Consider the following 15,304-nt stretch of genomic DNA (forward strand, 5'->3'; position numbering starts at 1 on the left):
AAAAAAAATAAAAGAAAAATGTGAGTGTTCATACAAAAAGTGATGGTTGCTGGCTGGCCAGTCTTCTTGATCAGTTTGTTCATCTCTTGCAGTCTCTGGCTCCAATGCTGCTGCCCCAGCATATGGCTGCAAAGCTGACTGCACTTTCCACAACAGACTTCAAGAAGATATGCAACATTTCAATGCAGACCTTGAATGATCTTCGCTGTCTTAAGAAGTAGAGTCTGCTGTGACCATTATTGTAGATGCCTCTGTGTTGCATTTCCAGTCTAATCTTGTCTAATTTAATGGTTCCCAACCCGGCACACTATCCTGCAGTTCTTAATGAAATCCATTTAATTTGAATCGGGTGTGTTGCAGCAGGGAGACATCTTAGACCTGCAGGATAGTGTGCCTTGAGGACCAGGGTTGGGAATCACTGGTCTAGTTGAGCTCCAAGGTCCTTGTATTCCTCCACCACCTCCATCTCTTCTCCCAGGAAGTAGACATTGTTTTGTTTACTTTTTCTTTCTGAAGTCAACAATCATCTCTATATAAGGCTATAATAAAAATAAATAATAAATGCCTTGTAATTCTCTATCTAGACCACATTGGCTTTTAGTAGCTACAAAAATAAAACAAATAAAAGGTACACCTTTGATTGGATCAACGACTAGGATAAAGTGGGAGGGCCGCTTTCTCTGATTGGTTGTTGAGATTCGACGACGTTTAGGGATTGGCTGTTATAAAAAACGGTAGATTCGGTCTGTCCCTAATGAAGCTGAAACACTGTAGGTGAAGGGAAAGGCTAGCCCAGCCCAACCGCTAAAATTGCGCTTTCTTCGGGTTCTTACGGTATTTTTCTCACCACTTCCGTAAAACTGGAGCTTATGTTGTTTATTATTTTGTGTAGTCAGTTAGCTGCTATTAGCTGACAGCAGCATTCATAAAAACAAACACGGAGCAAACGACAAAGCTGCAGTCTGTAAACAGTCGGAGGCACCTGCCTAGGTCTACTTTCCGCGTGCTTGCGGCCTTGCACCAAGCGGTTCATCCACTTTTGTCTCTTTAAAGTTCAGTTCTTCTGAACTGGGTTTACGATCATGTTGAACGGCGTGGCTCTGCGCGCTCAGATCGCCTCTGTGATTGATGCCTTATCCAAAGCAGCTGTGGCAGAAATCTCCAAAGTTGTGGAGGATGGCCTGGTGGTGCTGCGGCTGGAAATGTGTCAGCGTGAAGATGAGATCAAGAACCTGAAGAGCAGCGTCGAGGTTCTGCATAACGAGCTGAAAGCAGCGCGGCATGCGGAGACCCTGCTCCCCGACCACCACGGCAGAGATGGTAAGCTGGAGCTTATCTGAAATACACCTGGGTACTTCTCATTGTGGAAGCACCTTAAAGTTTTCATTTCTCTGACAAGGTGATTTTTGCATTACTTAAAAAGTGCAGTCCTTCATTTCTCAAATGTGTACCCTAAGTGAATAACTTTGATCACCTTGTTACACTATTATCTTTTGTTGGGGAACTTTTGGTCCTTGCATGCCACTTGACTTCTTGGTCTAGTTGCCTTCTATTTAAGGCTTTTTTTTTTTTTTTTTTTTTTTTTTTTTAAATACCACTTTGGATTACCATGATCTGGACCTCTGCCAATCTGCACACACATGACCTTCACACAAACCACCAACCTAAACTCCCTCATCACAACAATACATCCCATTACAATGTGAAAACATTTTAATAAAGACTCAATAAATCCACCAAAGTTTCTCTGATCCCAATCTGGTCGACCATCTGTGGGGTGAATGAGCTCAATCCACAGAGGACCCAGCTCACAATCCTGGAACACACAAGATCTGCTGCCAATATCCAGACGGCAGACACTAACCCAGGGGTCGTCTGCCTTTTTGGTGTGATTGGTCAGACCTGTTTAGGCATTATGAAGAAATCACAGAATACTATGCTGTTTTTTTTTTAATGTTATGGATGATTAGCGTATATTAACTTATTTACTAAGATCAGTGCAAGCCTAAATGATTTTGTTACAAACAGAACATTTAGAAAGAAACAGGCCAAACATTAACTGCAAACCACAAGAAAAATGATGATGTTAAGATGTTGTTATGGGGTCAAATGGAGGAAGAAGACTAGAGACTCAAAGAACCTCCTAGGAATTCCCAATGTGTGAGCTATAGATCATTCATTTATAAAAAAAATGTATTTGTCTGGGTGTCAGTTCATTGTTTTGGGATAATGGGGAAAACATTAAGATTTCCTCCTGCTCCCACAGAGCTGGGATTAAGTTATTGGTCAGTTTTCATACAAAGATTAAAAGTCAATCATTCTCTTTCCACAGAAAGCCAGACTGGTGTTGGGGATGAGAGGAATTTCCTTGAAAAGGTGCACACTGATAAGAGCCACAGCACCTTAGCAGTACCTGAAGGGCTGGTGAAATGTGAACCTGTGGAGGGGGGAAGTGAGCAGACCAGAATACAACCTGACCAACCAAGGGAAGAGGTGTCTTCGTACCAAGGAGGACAGTGGAGATCAACAACGCAAACCCTGACTGGGTGCTGCAACAGGGATTATTTAACGTTAGCGCAGAACTCCCTGCCGTGTCTCTCTGAGCCATCCATGGATGGTGGACTCGCGTCCTGCAGCAGCTCTGGTGGGTTTCAGCAGAGCCCGTTGAGTCGTGGGCTGCTGGGTTACAGTCAGTACAGAAACACAGTGCGAAGGACTGTGAAGAGGTTGATGTTTAAGAAAAGCTTCGTTTGCCCATACTGTGGCAAATGCTTTGAATCAGCTGGACATCTCGAACGACATAAAAGGATTCATACGGGTGAGAAACCATATCGCTGTGAAGTATGTGGGCGGCGGTTCAATCAGAAATGCAGCCTCAAGGAGCACATGAAGATTCACAGGAGAAGTAAGTGAAAGACTTTATTGTCTAAACTTATTTGATTCCAGAAGCTGCAAACATATGCAAACAATTTATACAAGCAGTTCCTTAATAAATAATTCAATTACAACTTCCTTGTATCTTAGCTGGCTAATTGTTGAGTTTACATTCCATTAAATTTCCACATAAACAGCTGCAGGAGTCTGCATGCAGGTAGCATAAACTAGATATCAGGAAAAGAATATTTGAGATGAATACTTAAAATTTCTCATGTTTTCTGGCTGAAGGACATTGGGATAGCTGGTTGTTGAGCTGCCTGGAGGTGTGTGTGTTGGGGGTGGGGGGTCATAAAGAAGGTTCACAGATTTATGGGTGACTGATCCTGGATGCCTGGAGTCACTATTATGTATCTTTAACAGGAAGACTTTCCTCTGATGCTGACATGAATTTAAGATAAACCAGATGAATGACTACTACAGACACACTGCTGTCTATCTGTTTTTGCCATCTGGCTCAGTTCAGTTTTCAGTAGGAAATCTCTGGCTGTGATCGGTGTCACAGTAGGCAGAGAAAATCAATACGATATGGAGTGTTTTGAGATTAAATGGGAGAATGGTGGCTTTGAATTGTCCTGATGACAGCTCAGTTTGCTTAGTTGACTTGTAAGAAGATCAGCCTTTTATAAACTCTCTGCTTCCAAGAGTCAGAGTTTCCTTCCACTGAAGAGCCATTGTCTCTACTGAAGTCAAAACTATTACTATTACAAATGCACTGGATATAGAGTTAAAAGCAGAAATGGGAGTAAAGACTAGTTATTGATTTTTGGGAAAACATACTGAAATAGTGACAAGCACTGGTAAGTGTGCTATTAAAATAATTATTCATTTATTAACTGATATAAATTTCAAAGTAATGTTATGGTTTGAATGTTAAACAGTGTGAAACATTCAGGCTTCATTTATGGAAATGAAATATTTATAATTTTACTTTAACAGGTATTCCATGCGGGCCGGGTGACACCCCAGTAGGCAGAAAAAAACCGAATCCTCAGGTAACTCCATGTGCTGATACGTGTCACCCCGATGAAGTGAGCCAGGTGAAGGGTGAGGACAGCTTAACAAAGAATGAAGAGGTTCTGGCAACAGCTGTGCAGATAAAATCTGAGCCTGCAGAGGAGAATATAACACAACCACTGCTTCATGGGGGAAACGAGCAAACCACGGACAGAGCTGACAATCTCAGTGAGAACTTCTCAGTGCTGGACAGAGACAACCAGCTGTGGATGTCCAGTTTACAGAACAACCCACAGAACATGACTTCCTTCCCTGTTATAACACAGTTACTCCAACCACCAGTCGAAGCTTCTTGTAGCAACTTTTCTTTCCAAGGAAAACCCTACGGGGAGCTGAAATCCAGCTCAATTTCCCAAACACCCTATGGGTCCTCGGACACACTTATCATATCAAACGAAGCCAGCCTATCCGGTATGATAGAGGCGTCAATGGACTGCTACAGACAGAGGAGAAGCAGGTCGTTTAAGGTGATCAGGCCGAAGAAATGCTTCATCTGCTCGTATTGTGGAAAGGTCTTCGAGCGAGCTGGACACCTGGAAAGACATCTACGAATTCACACCGGAGAGAAGCCGTATGGCTGCCACATCTGTGGGAGGTGCTTCAATCAGAAGAGCAGCCTCAAAGGCCACATGAAGACGCACAGAAACGGTAAGAGTTCAGCACCTTCAGCTGGTGGCTGTAGGTGATTATTTCATCACACTGCGCTCCATGGCATCGTTTTGTTTTCTGCCTTAGAGGCATGTTAAAATCTCTGAGAAAGCAGAACAAAGGCTGCTCGTGCCAATTACAGTCCAGGGCGGAGGAGTTCCCTCACCAGAGAGGCAGCTGAGTGAAACTGAGGGCCACCACAGAGCGACCTGGTTAGCTTTGTGTAGGGAAAGTCAGGACAAGATTGGCTTGTTCCAGCTGATTGGCAGCAGGTGAAGTTTGAAAATAAATGAAGCCTATTCATGGAAAACACATTCAGGGACAGTGTCTTTCTCCAAGGCAGAAAAAAAATCGCTAAGATATTTCTCCAGATGTTGGCGTACCCATGTAAAGTCCATTTTCCCCACAAAGCTATTTTATGAAACCTCTATTTTTTTTTCCAAACAACCAATGTACCTGTGTTTTTCAGGCACTTAATTCTCACACTGACTTTTCATAATACAGTAAATTTGATATTATTTTGTATATTCAATTCCACATTTCCATTTAAGCAGCACTGGTGGCATAGAAGTTCATATTTGAACACATTTTGGTTATTAAATCATGATGTTTGTTTCTAGAAACAGCGGAGAGCACAGACATGCTGGAAGCTCATCACCTGATGTTGTCGATGCCCGATAATCAGCTGATGGAGAGCTTTGCTGAACCCAATAACAGACCAGCAGTTACAGAGGAACACGTTCCTTGCCCTGCGTATGGTGAGACACTAAGGGAAGAAGCAGTATTGGTAAAATTGGAACCCAGTGGAAATGGTTTCCCCACTTTAAGTCAGATCAAGACTGATAATGGCACAGAAGCACTAGACCAAAGTCAGCTGTGGCCATCAGGAATGGAGAAGAGAATCGGCAGCCACGACCAGACTGTCTGCGTTCTCCTGCAAGATGTCAAATATCAACAGGACAACAAAGCAAAGGGAGATTATTCAGCGACTGAGATGCAACCAACAAGCTCTGATGCTCCGGAATCACACGACCAGCTTATTACACATGAAATGGCTGTTGATGATTACAGCACACTGAGTGACAGGACTCACAATGGTGGCATGTTTGAGTTAAACATGGCCGCCTCCGGCACTCATGAGGACATCTGTGGTGATATCGCCGCTGGACAAAGCGGTTACATTTGCTCAAACTGTGGTCAAAGCTTTGATAATTTCAGTATGTTTCAGGAGCACCAGTGTGAGAAAACCCCACAGCAGGCCTTCAGCTGTGAGATTTGTGGTAAGACGTTTAACCAGATGAGCATCCTCAAACTGCACATTAAACTGCATGTGAGATGAAATATTTGGTGATGTACACAAGAAAGAAATGACATCATTTTCCACCAGCTGCTATAGTCAAATGTAACAGATGTGACAGACAAGACTTTTTATGTAAGATCTAAAATAAATACTTAACACTACCACAACCTTTTAAGGCTTGAGACTAAAAATCAGAAAGCAACAGTATCATTCTTCCTCTTTAACCTATTTTTTATTTTATTTTAAAGAACAGAGCACTAATAGCTGGGACAGTGAACATAGTGCTTTACCTAATCTGTGTTGTGCTCTAAATGACAACTACTCAGACTGATCACTAGTTTCACTTGTTTCTTCATCAAAACTGTGTTGTCACTTTCTATGTCAGCAGGATTAAGCAAAAGTCCAAGTTGAATCTCATAAAACTGGTGAGTGGACAATCAGAGACCCTCAGAAATTTAGGTGGGGATCTGGACAATATGTCTCATTTACCAGTATCTTCTTAAATTGGTTCTTACACACACACACAAAAAAAACCCCCATCAGATTCATGGATGTGTACGTTGACAGTGAAAGTGTTAGTAGCTTTACTCTTAGATTGGTGAATACCAGTCTCTCTGTTAGGTGAAAGAACACACCCTCTGGCCCTAATTTGTGTAGATTCATGCCTGAAAAATGCTCACAAAAGGTCAAGACTGATGGGCCGGCAGGCGAGACAGGGACAAGAAAAATCAACAAAATGCCAAAAGAATGAATGAAAATAAATTCTGATAATAAAGATGTGCACTGAAACCTGTTTGTCCTCATATTTAAAGTGATAAACTTAGTTATAAATGATCACACTTGACTCATCTTGCCTCCAGTGTCACCATCGTTGGTCAAAGGGCGAATTGTGCGGATTGTCGGCCATGTTTCTGTCAGTCTGCCTCAGGGCAGCAGATCAGGCTACACGTGTAGTTTACTATCACCAAGTCTGAATGTGGAGTGAATGAATAATGGATTCACTGTAAAGCGCTTTGCCTTGAAAAGAATAATGAATCTAATTAATTATTATTATTATTATTGTTATTTTAGATTCAGATAATATAAAAGCAGCTTTATGAACAAAAGGGTAATTAATAATTCCTGAATTTGGACAAGTGCCATGACTCAGCATGAACATCCTCGTGGTTTAGTGGCTAAATACATATTTTACCTTCCACAGTTTGTAAAGTACATTACCACTCTGTTCACACACATCCAGCATCCTTTTAAGATGCGGTGCGCTGATGGAATAAGCGGTGGTGTAGATAAAATAAAACCTCCTCGTGAGTCTGAAGGTTGGTCAGTTGTGTTTTTAACCAGGAGTTCAGGGCATACCCTCTATCTCCAATAAAGTAATAAGTACAATATGGATTTCACGCGGTTAAGGGAAATGGATCTGGTGTGTGTGCAGTCTATTGCAGCTCTGGTTTTAGTTAGCCTTGCTGTAGTATTAAATCCCTTCTTGACTGCAACTTCTTGAATGAATGAAATGAATGAAAAATAGTTTAAATGTCCCCTGAGGGGAATTATAATGTATGGACACAACTGCAATATATTTGTTTGTTTTAAAATAATAAAATGCTTTGTAAATTAGTTATTTAAAAATCTGACAAAAAACATTCCTGTAATTTTATTACTGAATTTAAATGAACTGAACAATAGAAGACGGTTGGTGAATGAGGCCCATTATTCTTTATATTGAGAGTCAGGGTTTTGGCCTTTGTGGAAAATGAACAACTTGTGTTCATCTAGTTTAAAATGATTGTTTTTGTCTTTTTTTTTTTAGAATAGCAAAGGCTGAATAACACGAGGGCCATTATGGCCCATTTTTAAGTAATATTTCAGTGAAAAATGAGGGAAATATAAACCAGTCCAATATGTTTCAGTCTGTGCCAAGATGATTTTATTTCACTATTTTGTGCACTTAAAGTTTTTTTTTGTGTGTGTGTAATTTTATGTTGTTAAAATGATTTTCCAAATTGTCCCTGTTGAGGGTGAAAGTATGGGACACAATGACATCCTGTCACTCGACATATTGACATGTCTACATGAGAACATGTCTCATGTAGACATGGCCAATTACTTCATGAGATCTGTTCACAGTACATGGTGCACAGTGACAAAAATGCAAAAACGATAGACATGTTAACATGAGGCCAAAATAGTATATTTTAAGCCCTTTTTAAGTATAATTTTTTTTAATAGCCAAAGTATGAAATCAGTAATAATTAACAGATATGAAATTTTGGGTTTAATTTGTACATTTAGAAAAAATAAGGTCTAAACTTCATATCATTTATTATTTTAAGAAAAATATTGTATTGACTGTTATGGATTTTTTCCAGAAAATTTCTAAATGGAAACACAATGTTTTGTGGTGTTCTTAGGTTCACAGATTTGACTGTTTATAGACTACAGGCTTATTGGCTAAGAACAAGGCTCAGTAATGTGCTGTACCTCACATTTCCCATTATATTTTAAGCTACATGTAAATATATATTAATATTGTTAAAATAGCAAGTTTTATCTTTCAAAACGCAAAATAAAACAAGATGGGATTATTATTAATATTTTTTTTCTTGGGTGGTGGTGGTGAGGGTTGATTTCTGATATGTCTTTTCCCCTACCAAAACCACCTAATGACAACGTGGCAATGCGTTCTACCTCAACTATGCCAAGGATTTTTAAACATCCAGAGATATTAAGGACTCTGAGGCATCTCTTTGGTTGTGTAACCTTTCACATTATTTTTACGGGATGTATTCTGATAGATTGCAGCAGGTGTGTGAATTTTAAAATGCTGTAAAACAAACCAGAAAATGGTTCGTGAGTACCTACACTTTTCACGTAGGAGTAAAATCCCTGTCCTGCCAGTGCACTGTACTTGTCTTTTAGTACAGTGAGAATTTTTTTCTTTCTTAATTTATATTTTCTGTAATTATAAAACACAGCTGTAGCAGGGGACACTACTACATGGTCCTTGACATATTAATCACTTTGTATGGAAGAGGAATTGTGTTATGGAGATAAACATATTTATTTTGTATTTTCTAATAAATTGAAAATGTATTGTGAAGTGTGTCATGTCATTTCAGGTAAACAACAGCTTTTTTTTTTTTTTTTTTTTGTAGTTTCTGACTTTTTTCTTTAATTTTCTGTTGGTATCAAGTCATGTTTTGAGAGTTAAATGCTGCCAGATGTGTGCCAGTCACAGATGTACTACTGACACCTGATTGGCACCTAATTGATAAACACATCGGAATGACTTTCTGGAGTCATCTCCAGAATCTGGGACTTCATCCTTTAGGATGATACACTCTCCCCCACAGAACCAGGATCATCACAGGGTACCACATCTGTACATCCATAATGCAGGCCTACTTTAAAAATTTTACATTGTATGGAAAGCTTTTCAAGAAGGTGGCTAAGTCCACCCATGATTATTCTCATATTACCTCAAATAATATATGAATAGGCCAGAATTCACGGTATGAAAACCTGACGCCAGAACTGACTTGAGTAAGAGCTGAAAGTTATTATAGCTCCAAATCAGGCCAAGCCCATTCTCAGGCCTAAATACAGAAACTCACAATTAAACCAAACCTGGCAACCTTAACTGGTCCACAGAAAAAGAGATGCTGTTGCTGACGGAACAAAGTATATTTCATAATCGTTTGCTTTCACGCTGGAAGTAAAGGTTAGTCACTTTTTCCCCCTAAGTCTTGCTTGTTTCTTCCTTCGCACCTGTAATTTCACTGCGCTTCTATTCTTGTACTTACGGTAGCGTCCACCGCCACACGGAAGAAAGCTTCCAGCTAGCTACCAGAAACACAAGGATGTAAAAAATACATATATGTATTGCGTCGTTTCTTTTTGCGCTTTTTATAAAAATATATTTTGGGAAAGATTACTCAAACTTGTATATTTTTCTTTGCACATTACTTTATATCTATGAACATGGCGACCTGCGTCCCCTTCCAAACACAGTTATCTTCAATAATGGAGGTTCTGGTGAAGGCAGCAGTAGCAGAAATCTCCAAACTGGTCGATGACAAATGTGCGTATTTGCATCTTGAAATATCACGAAAGCAAAGCGAGAACGAGATGCTGAAAAGGAAACTGCGGATGATGGAGAACAAAACTGCCCAGCTACATCGAGGATATGGTGAGACGTTGCATTTATTCTGTCAAATTATTCAAATCCTCAATGAATGTGCGGCTAATTGTAATGTAGGATTCTGATCATTATTTTATGGAAAAACAGCAAGAAAATTAGTAAAATCTGGCTCCTTTTAGAATGCTGTTTATCTTAAAGAAATCAGTGCAAATAAATAAATAATGAAACAGACATTTCAGCCTTTTCCTGGTCCAGCTTTTTAAAATCGATTATCTGTCTGCTTCCAGAAAACTACACGGATCGAGGAGCTGACTTAGGGAATAACTGTTCACATTCAGCAGGAGATATTAAGGTGTGTTACGTTTCCTTTATTTAAGAAACGTGTATTTTTGTGAGTGATTTGGTTTTGTAACCAGTGCATAATTGTGTCTGGATGAAGGATGGACTAACCAACAAGGAAAAGAGAGCAACTTTTCCAGAGTTGTGATATGAAGAAACAGACTTAGTTAATCCTCTAAAATGGCCAAAATAATGAATTTATCATTTATTCTGTGTAGTTTCCTGAGATTGAAGGTGCTACTGCTTCCTTCACAATCAAAGAAGAGAGTCCAGATGAGGCGCTGTGGCTGAGCGATTCCACTGGATCCACCGGTGAGTTCAAAAGTTGAATGTCATGCAAGAAATTAATTTTCCAAACATTATTTCTTCATTAAAACTGACTGTTATAGGCTTTGTATTAATCACATCTTGGGGTGGCATAACGTGGCATCTTTGGTAGTACCAAAGATCTTTGTGCACGCTATGAAGAAGCAATCCTAACGTGCACCATATCAACAATGGGGAGACCCTCAGCTGGAAGACTCTGCCTAGTTTTGGCATCCAATGTTCAAATCCCAAGCAATTCTATAGTAATGTAACAAAAACCTGAGACCAGCGCTGTCCACTAGAGCGTCTGCCAATTTCTCCACTTCAAACAAACAAGATGATGGACACCTCTACCATTGCTAGAGGTGTCCATCATTAACATAAGCTGATGGCTTCCTGAGATATTTATCTGCATAAAACCTTTATTTAAACATTTGTCAAACTGCTTAGGCTAAATTATTTTTAGCTTCTATTTTCACACAGTTCCTCATCAGACATTACTTTACTAATTCTCAGATTAATAAGGCTGCTGTCATTTTCTACTGTGTTCCAGGTGAATTTATTCTGACACAGTAACACATATCGGGATTCTGACACTTAGTACTATAGTAATCTCACGTGTCTCAGCTTTCTTTTGAGACCAGGATTGTGAAGATATACTTTGGGATATATATTTTGGGTAGATTATTTTGGAAGACTACAGGAAGAAGAGGTCATAAAGTCTTGCTACACTTGTCGTTGCAGGTCCTGTTGTACAATACCCAAATGCTCCTGAGAACCAGCAGTTAACCCATTCAGAGGCTGCCAGACAGAAATCTTCAGAGTTCAGTGACTCGTTTGACTGTGGTCAGCATGTAGCCGACATCAATGGCCTTCAGTTTACAGTAAAAACGGAGAAAGAGGAGGACCACCTGGCATTCAGTCAGGATGGATGTCAGCACATTATTGGAAAACAAACTCCAGTTGCTTCAGACGTTTGCCTTGAAGAAAGAGAGAACCAGCTCTGGTCGTCCATAATCGAAGGTAACGACATTGACACTGGTTTTCCTGATTTCTCAAGTGTAGTAGAGGAGTATTCCAGCACATTCTCTGACCATTCAGAAGCAAACGTAGTTTCTAACACTGGCAAGTCGTCCAGCGTCCAGCAGCTGTCCTCTCAGAGGCTGTGCAATGGGATTTACAGCGCTGAGTATCAGAAGGATGTTCCACAGCTGTCGAGTTTTCAGCCAAGACTAAACGCTGCTCTGTCGCATCAAGAAAAGCAGAAGGAGCAGATTTACCAGCAGAGGAACACCTCACATGTTGTTCAGCTGAGGCAACCAGAGAAAGAATCGGAGAGGGACCCTGTCGGTGGGGATAGGTCTTTAACTCACTCGCACAACAGTTTCACGCAGAGCGGCTTCTACCCTCACACCCACAACAAGCCCTTACCCGGCATGGCTCGGGGCTACACTTGCTCCCAGTGTGGAAAGGCCTTCAACCGTTTGCACCAGTTCAAGCTGCACCAGCAAAGCCACAAGAGAAAGCGAGCGTTCTGGTGCTCGGTGTGTGGGAAGAGCTTCCAGTGCTCGTCCCACCTCAGCATACACCACCGGACGCACACGGGAGAGAAGCCGTTCGGTTGCGGACAGTGCGGGAAGAGGTTCACGCAGCAGAGCAGTCTGAGGGTCCACCAGCGCACACACAGCGGGGAGCGGCCCTACAGCTGCTCGCAGTGCGGAAAAACCTTCATCCTGATGCACCATTTGAAGCGACACAGGATCATTCACACGTACAGCTGAGGTGGACACGTACGGCTCAGGTGATGGGAATCAGAGGAAACCAAATCAAAACGCCAACAAACGGCAGCTTTTCGTTTTTAACCATGTGACTGACTTTGTACATTAATGCATATTTTACTATGCAAAATCCATTTGGATGGATTTGAACTTTAGTTGCTTTTTTTTTTTTAATTATTGTCTTAAGATGTTTCATCCAAGTGAAACTGAACTGTACCTTCATTTACACAAAGTTAGTATTTGTGAGACTTTTCCAAAGCTAGAAATCCCCAAAAAAGAGTTAAAAAAAAAAAAAAAAAGATCTAAAATGTCAGATCTTCAAACAAAAACCTTCAGCTTCTTTCTTACAGTTGCCTGCTTACACTCTAATCTTCTCATAAACTGTTTTAGAAGATACAGGAATGAGCTCTGCTTCACTCGAGTACTGAAACTGACACTTGTTAATCGCGTCCACTCAACCATCAACAGTTACAAGTGGGTTATCTTGTCAGATCCATTAAAGCTCCTCTCAGGTTCATGTTTTCATGTCAACATAATGGTAACAATCTGCCCAGATATCGCTCTGTGTCACAGTTTCTATAAGAATTCTCCTCCAAATCCCTTTGTTATGTTTTACATTAAAAACATGTTTTTAAACCACCAGAAGAGCATTTTTACTGTGTTGACTCTCTCATGGAGGGGCTGTGTCGTTCTCAGAAGGGTTTCTTGTTATTGCCATCACTTTAAGTGAAAATGGATATTTTACTTACAAGCTTCATCTGAGGTTACACTTACTGTCTCGATCTTTAAAAAAAAACATTTTCTTCTCAAAGAAACTTGAAGAATAGAGTTTTAGATTTATTTAGTTGATTTATGTTAATTTTTGTGTTGACTTTTCTTATTTAAATCAATGCTAGAGTTTTCTTCAGGAAATGAAACGTCAACTTCCAGCAAAAAATGTGGACCCAGACTCTTTTGAGGATTTTAAATCAGCTGGAAAAGACATGAAATCTGTGATGCAACAGATAAGCATCCAGACTGTGTAAAATATGTCTAAAAAATCCACAAAATTGCAGTAATTATTGGCAAATTATTGCAGTTTAGTAGGTATCAGTATTGAATAAAATCAATCAAATCATAAGAATATAAAATAAAGTCATATGATTTTTATTATTTTTTTTCTACCATATAAATGTCTAATGATAGACTGATAATACCATATTTTTTTTCTCTCTCCAAAATTATCAGGGGAAATTTTATTATCAGTCAAATGTCTTCCTTTATGTAACCAAAATAAGACTCAACAATTTGCCATGAAATACAACAGCACCAAAACCACCAGAAACTATAAACACGACAAAGGACGTCCCAACAGTCCTGCATCTGTTTTAAAAGTGGTATGAATTCATTAAATGAAGCCAGCTCTTCAAGATTTAGTTTGTATTACAGCTAAGAGATTTAAAGTTTGCTATAAACCACCAAAGTTTATCCCAAACGTAGTAAAGAAGCAGACGTGTAAATGACATTAATCCAGCACAGATCTGACAGCAGAGGTGACAAGTCTCATGATCTCTAGATCAAGAATCTCTATTTAAACTTTATCCTTACTTGATTTATTCATTTTTCTTTATTAAATATTGGGTGTGAGGATTCAAAGACAGACAAATTTCCATGTATTTGTAGCGAGATTCCACAATCAAGTCTTTCAGTCCATCAGCTTCTCATTCAAGCTTGTAGTTGAGATGAACAGACAGCAGAGGGCAGCATAACGCATCTTTTCTGTTAAAATAGAGAGAAAAAAAAACTTCCCACAGTGAGGTTCCCGTTTATTACAGGAAATAATAGTTATCACTTTCATGTAAATTTTAGTGGTTTGACAGCCTTTCTCACAAGAGCAGGCCTCTACAATGGTAACTTCTAGTACACAACAATACGTTGTTTAGAAACCATGTTAAATGGGTTTTTGTTTCCTCAGGCTTTACTGCTTCCTGTAGTTTTCCCTGTTATCTCTACTTGGTGGATTTCTCTGTGGGAGTTTCAGCTTGTTATTTGTTCCCGACAGAGATATCTACAATTTTTAAAAAAGATTCCCGAAACAGTTTCCTGATGACTTTTGCCAAGCCCCCCTTCCCAACAACTGTCCTGAGATTTATAACATAAACTTGTTCCTGCTGTGACTCAAGGTATCCCAGTTTAAACTGTTAATGTTGTACAACATAAAGTAAAATTTATGTGAATGTACTGTCATAAATTGAACATGCAGAGCTAAAGGATGAAGCTTTCTGCTCGCTTACATTCATTTAGCTGTCGTTTTTCTCTAAAGCAACATGTGAGAGTAGGCAGTGGCGTTATGGACCCAACTAGAAGGTGTTAACATTCACCCCATTGTAACATGTCCTCTGTGGGGTTCAACAGCTCCGACAGCTGGATCTTCTCTTTTTGCAACAGACAACTCTTAGAAATTCTAATGGCCTTGTATGGTGATAAATAGGAGACCCTCATCGTCATGGAAATGTTTTTGTGTAGGAGGAACAGAACAAGTAGCAGCAGATATCTTTTCAGAGGGAAAGTGGAAACAGCCAGACTGGTGAGAGTGAGGGAGAAATTCTTAGTAACAGCAGAGGAGGATAAACAAAGCCGATGCTTAATTATTTATTTTTTTAACAACTGTAGGCAGATCTATGTTTACGTTAACATTTTTTTGGCATTTTCACTCTGGAAATCTATCTCAAAATGAGCTGTTTGCGTTCAGATGACTAGATCCTCTTATAAAGCCACAGGTCTTTGGTGACAGACTTTAGTGTAAATAGAGGACAAAACATTTATCATACAGTATGAGGAGCCTAATATAGATTACAGTGGTCA

General features: G+C 39.8%; 2 protein-coding genes across 5 annotated transcripts; both read left to right on the top strand.

The window, feature by feature from the left end:
- Nucleotides 1-631: 631 nt before the first annotated feature.
- On the top strand, nucleotides 632-6,419 carry LOC121644907 (zinc finger protein 492-like). Of its 3 annotated transcripts, none has more exons than XM_041993162.1 (5): nucleotides 632-1,027; nucleotides 1,113-1,320; nucleotides 2,333-2,905; nucleotides 3,874-4,599; nucleotides 5,220-6,419. In XM_041993162.1, exons 2-5 carry the CDS (start codon nucleotides 1,203-1,205, stop codon nucleotides 5,936-5,938), a joined length of 2,136 nt encoding a protein of 711 aa, XP_041849096.1. In that variant the 5' UTR covers nucleotides 632-1,027; nucleotides 1,113-1,202; the 3' UTR covers nucleotides 5,939-6,419. The 3 variants fall into 3 exon arrangements, with proteins under 3 accessions (XP_041849096.1, XP_041849095.1, XP_041849094.1); XM_041993161.1 differs by having other exon boundaries at nucleotides 1,147-1,320; XM_041993160.1 differs by having other exon boundaries at nucleotides 632-1,320.
- A 3,105-nt stretch (nucleotides 6,420-9,524) lies between these two features.
- Nucleotides 9,525-13,099, top strand: LOC121644915 (zinc finger protein 510-like). 2 transcript variants are annotated; one of them, XM_041993173.1, is made up of 5 exons: nucleotides 9,525-9,617; nucleotides 9,908-10,085; nucleotides 10,325-10,389; nucleotides 10,595-10,688; nucleotides 11,427-13,099. In XM_041993173.1, exons 2-5 carry the CDS (start codon nucleotides 9,920-9,922, stop codon nucleotides 12,461-12,463), a joined length of 1,362 nt encoding a protein of 453 aa, XP_041849107.1. In that variant the 5' UTR covers nucleotides 9,525-9,617; nucleotides 9,908-9,919; the 3' UTR covers nucleotides 12,464-13,099. The 2 variants fall into 2 exon arrangements, with proteins under 2 accessions (XP_041849107.1, XP_041849106.1); XM_041993172.1 differs by lacking the exon at nucleotides 9,525-9,617 and having other exon boundaries at nucleotides 9,689-10,085.
- The last annotated feature ends 2,205 nt before the right edge of the window (nucleotides 13,100-15,304 follow it).

This window comes from Melanotaenia boesemani, chromosome 8 (genome assembly GCF_017639745.1).
Source record: "Melanotaenia boesemani isolate fMelBoe1 chromosome 8, fMelBoe1.pri, whole genome shotgun sequence".
NCBI classification, from domain to species: Eukaryota; Metazoa; Chordata; class Actinopteri; order Atheriniformes; family Melanotaeniidae; genus Melanotaenia; species Melanotaenia boesemani.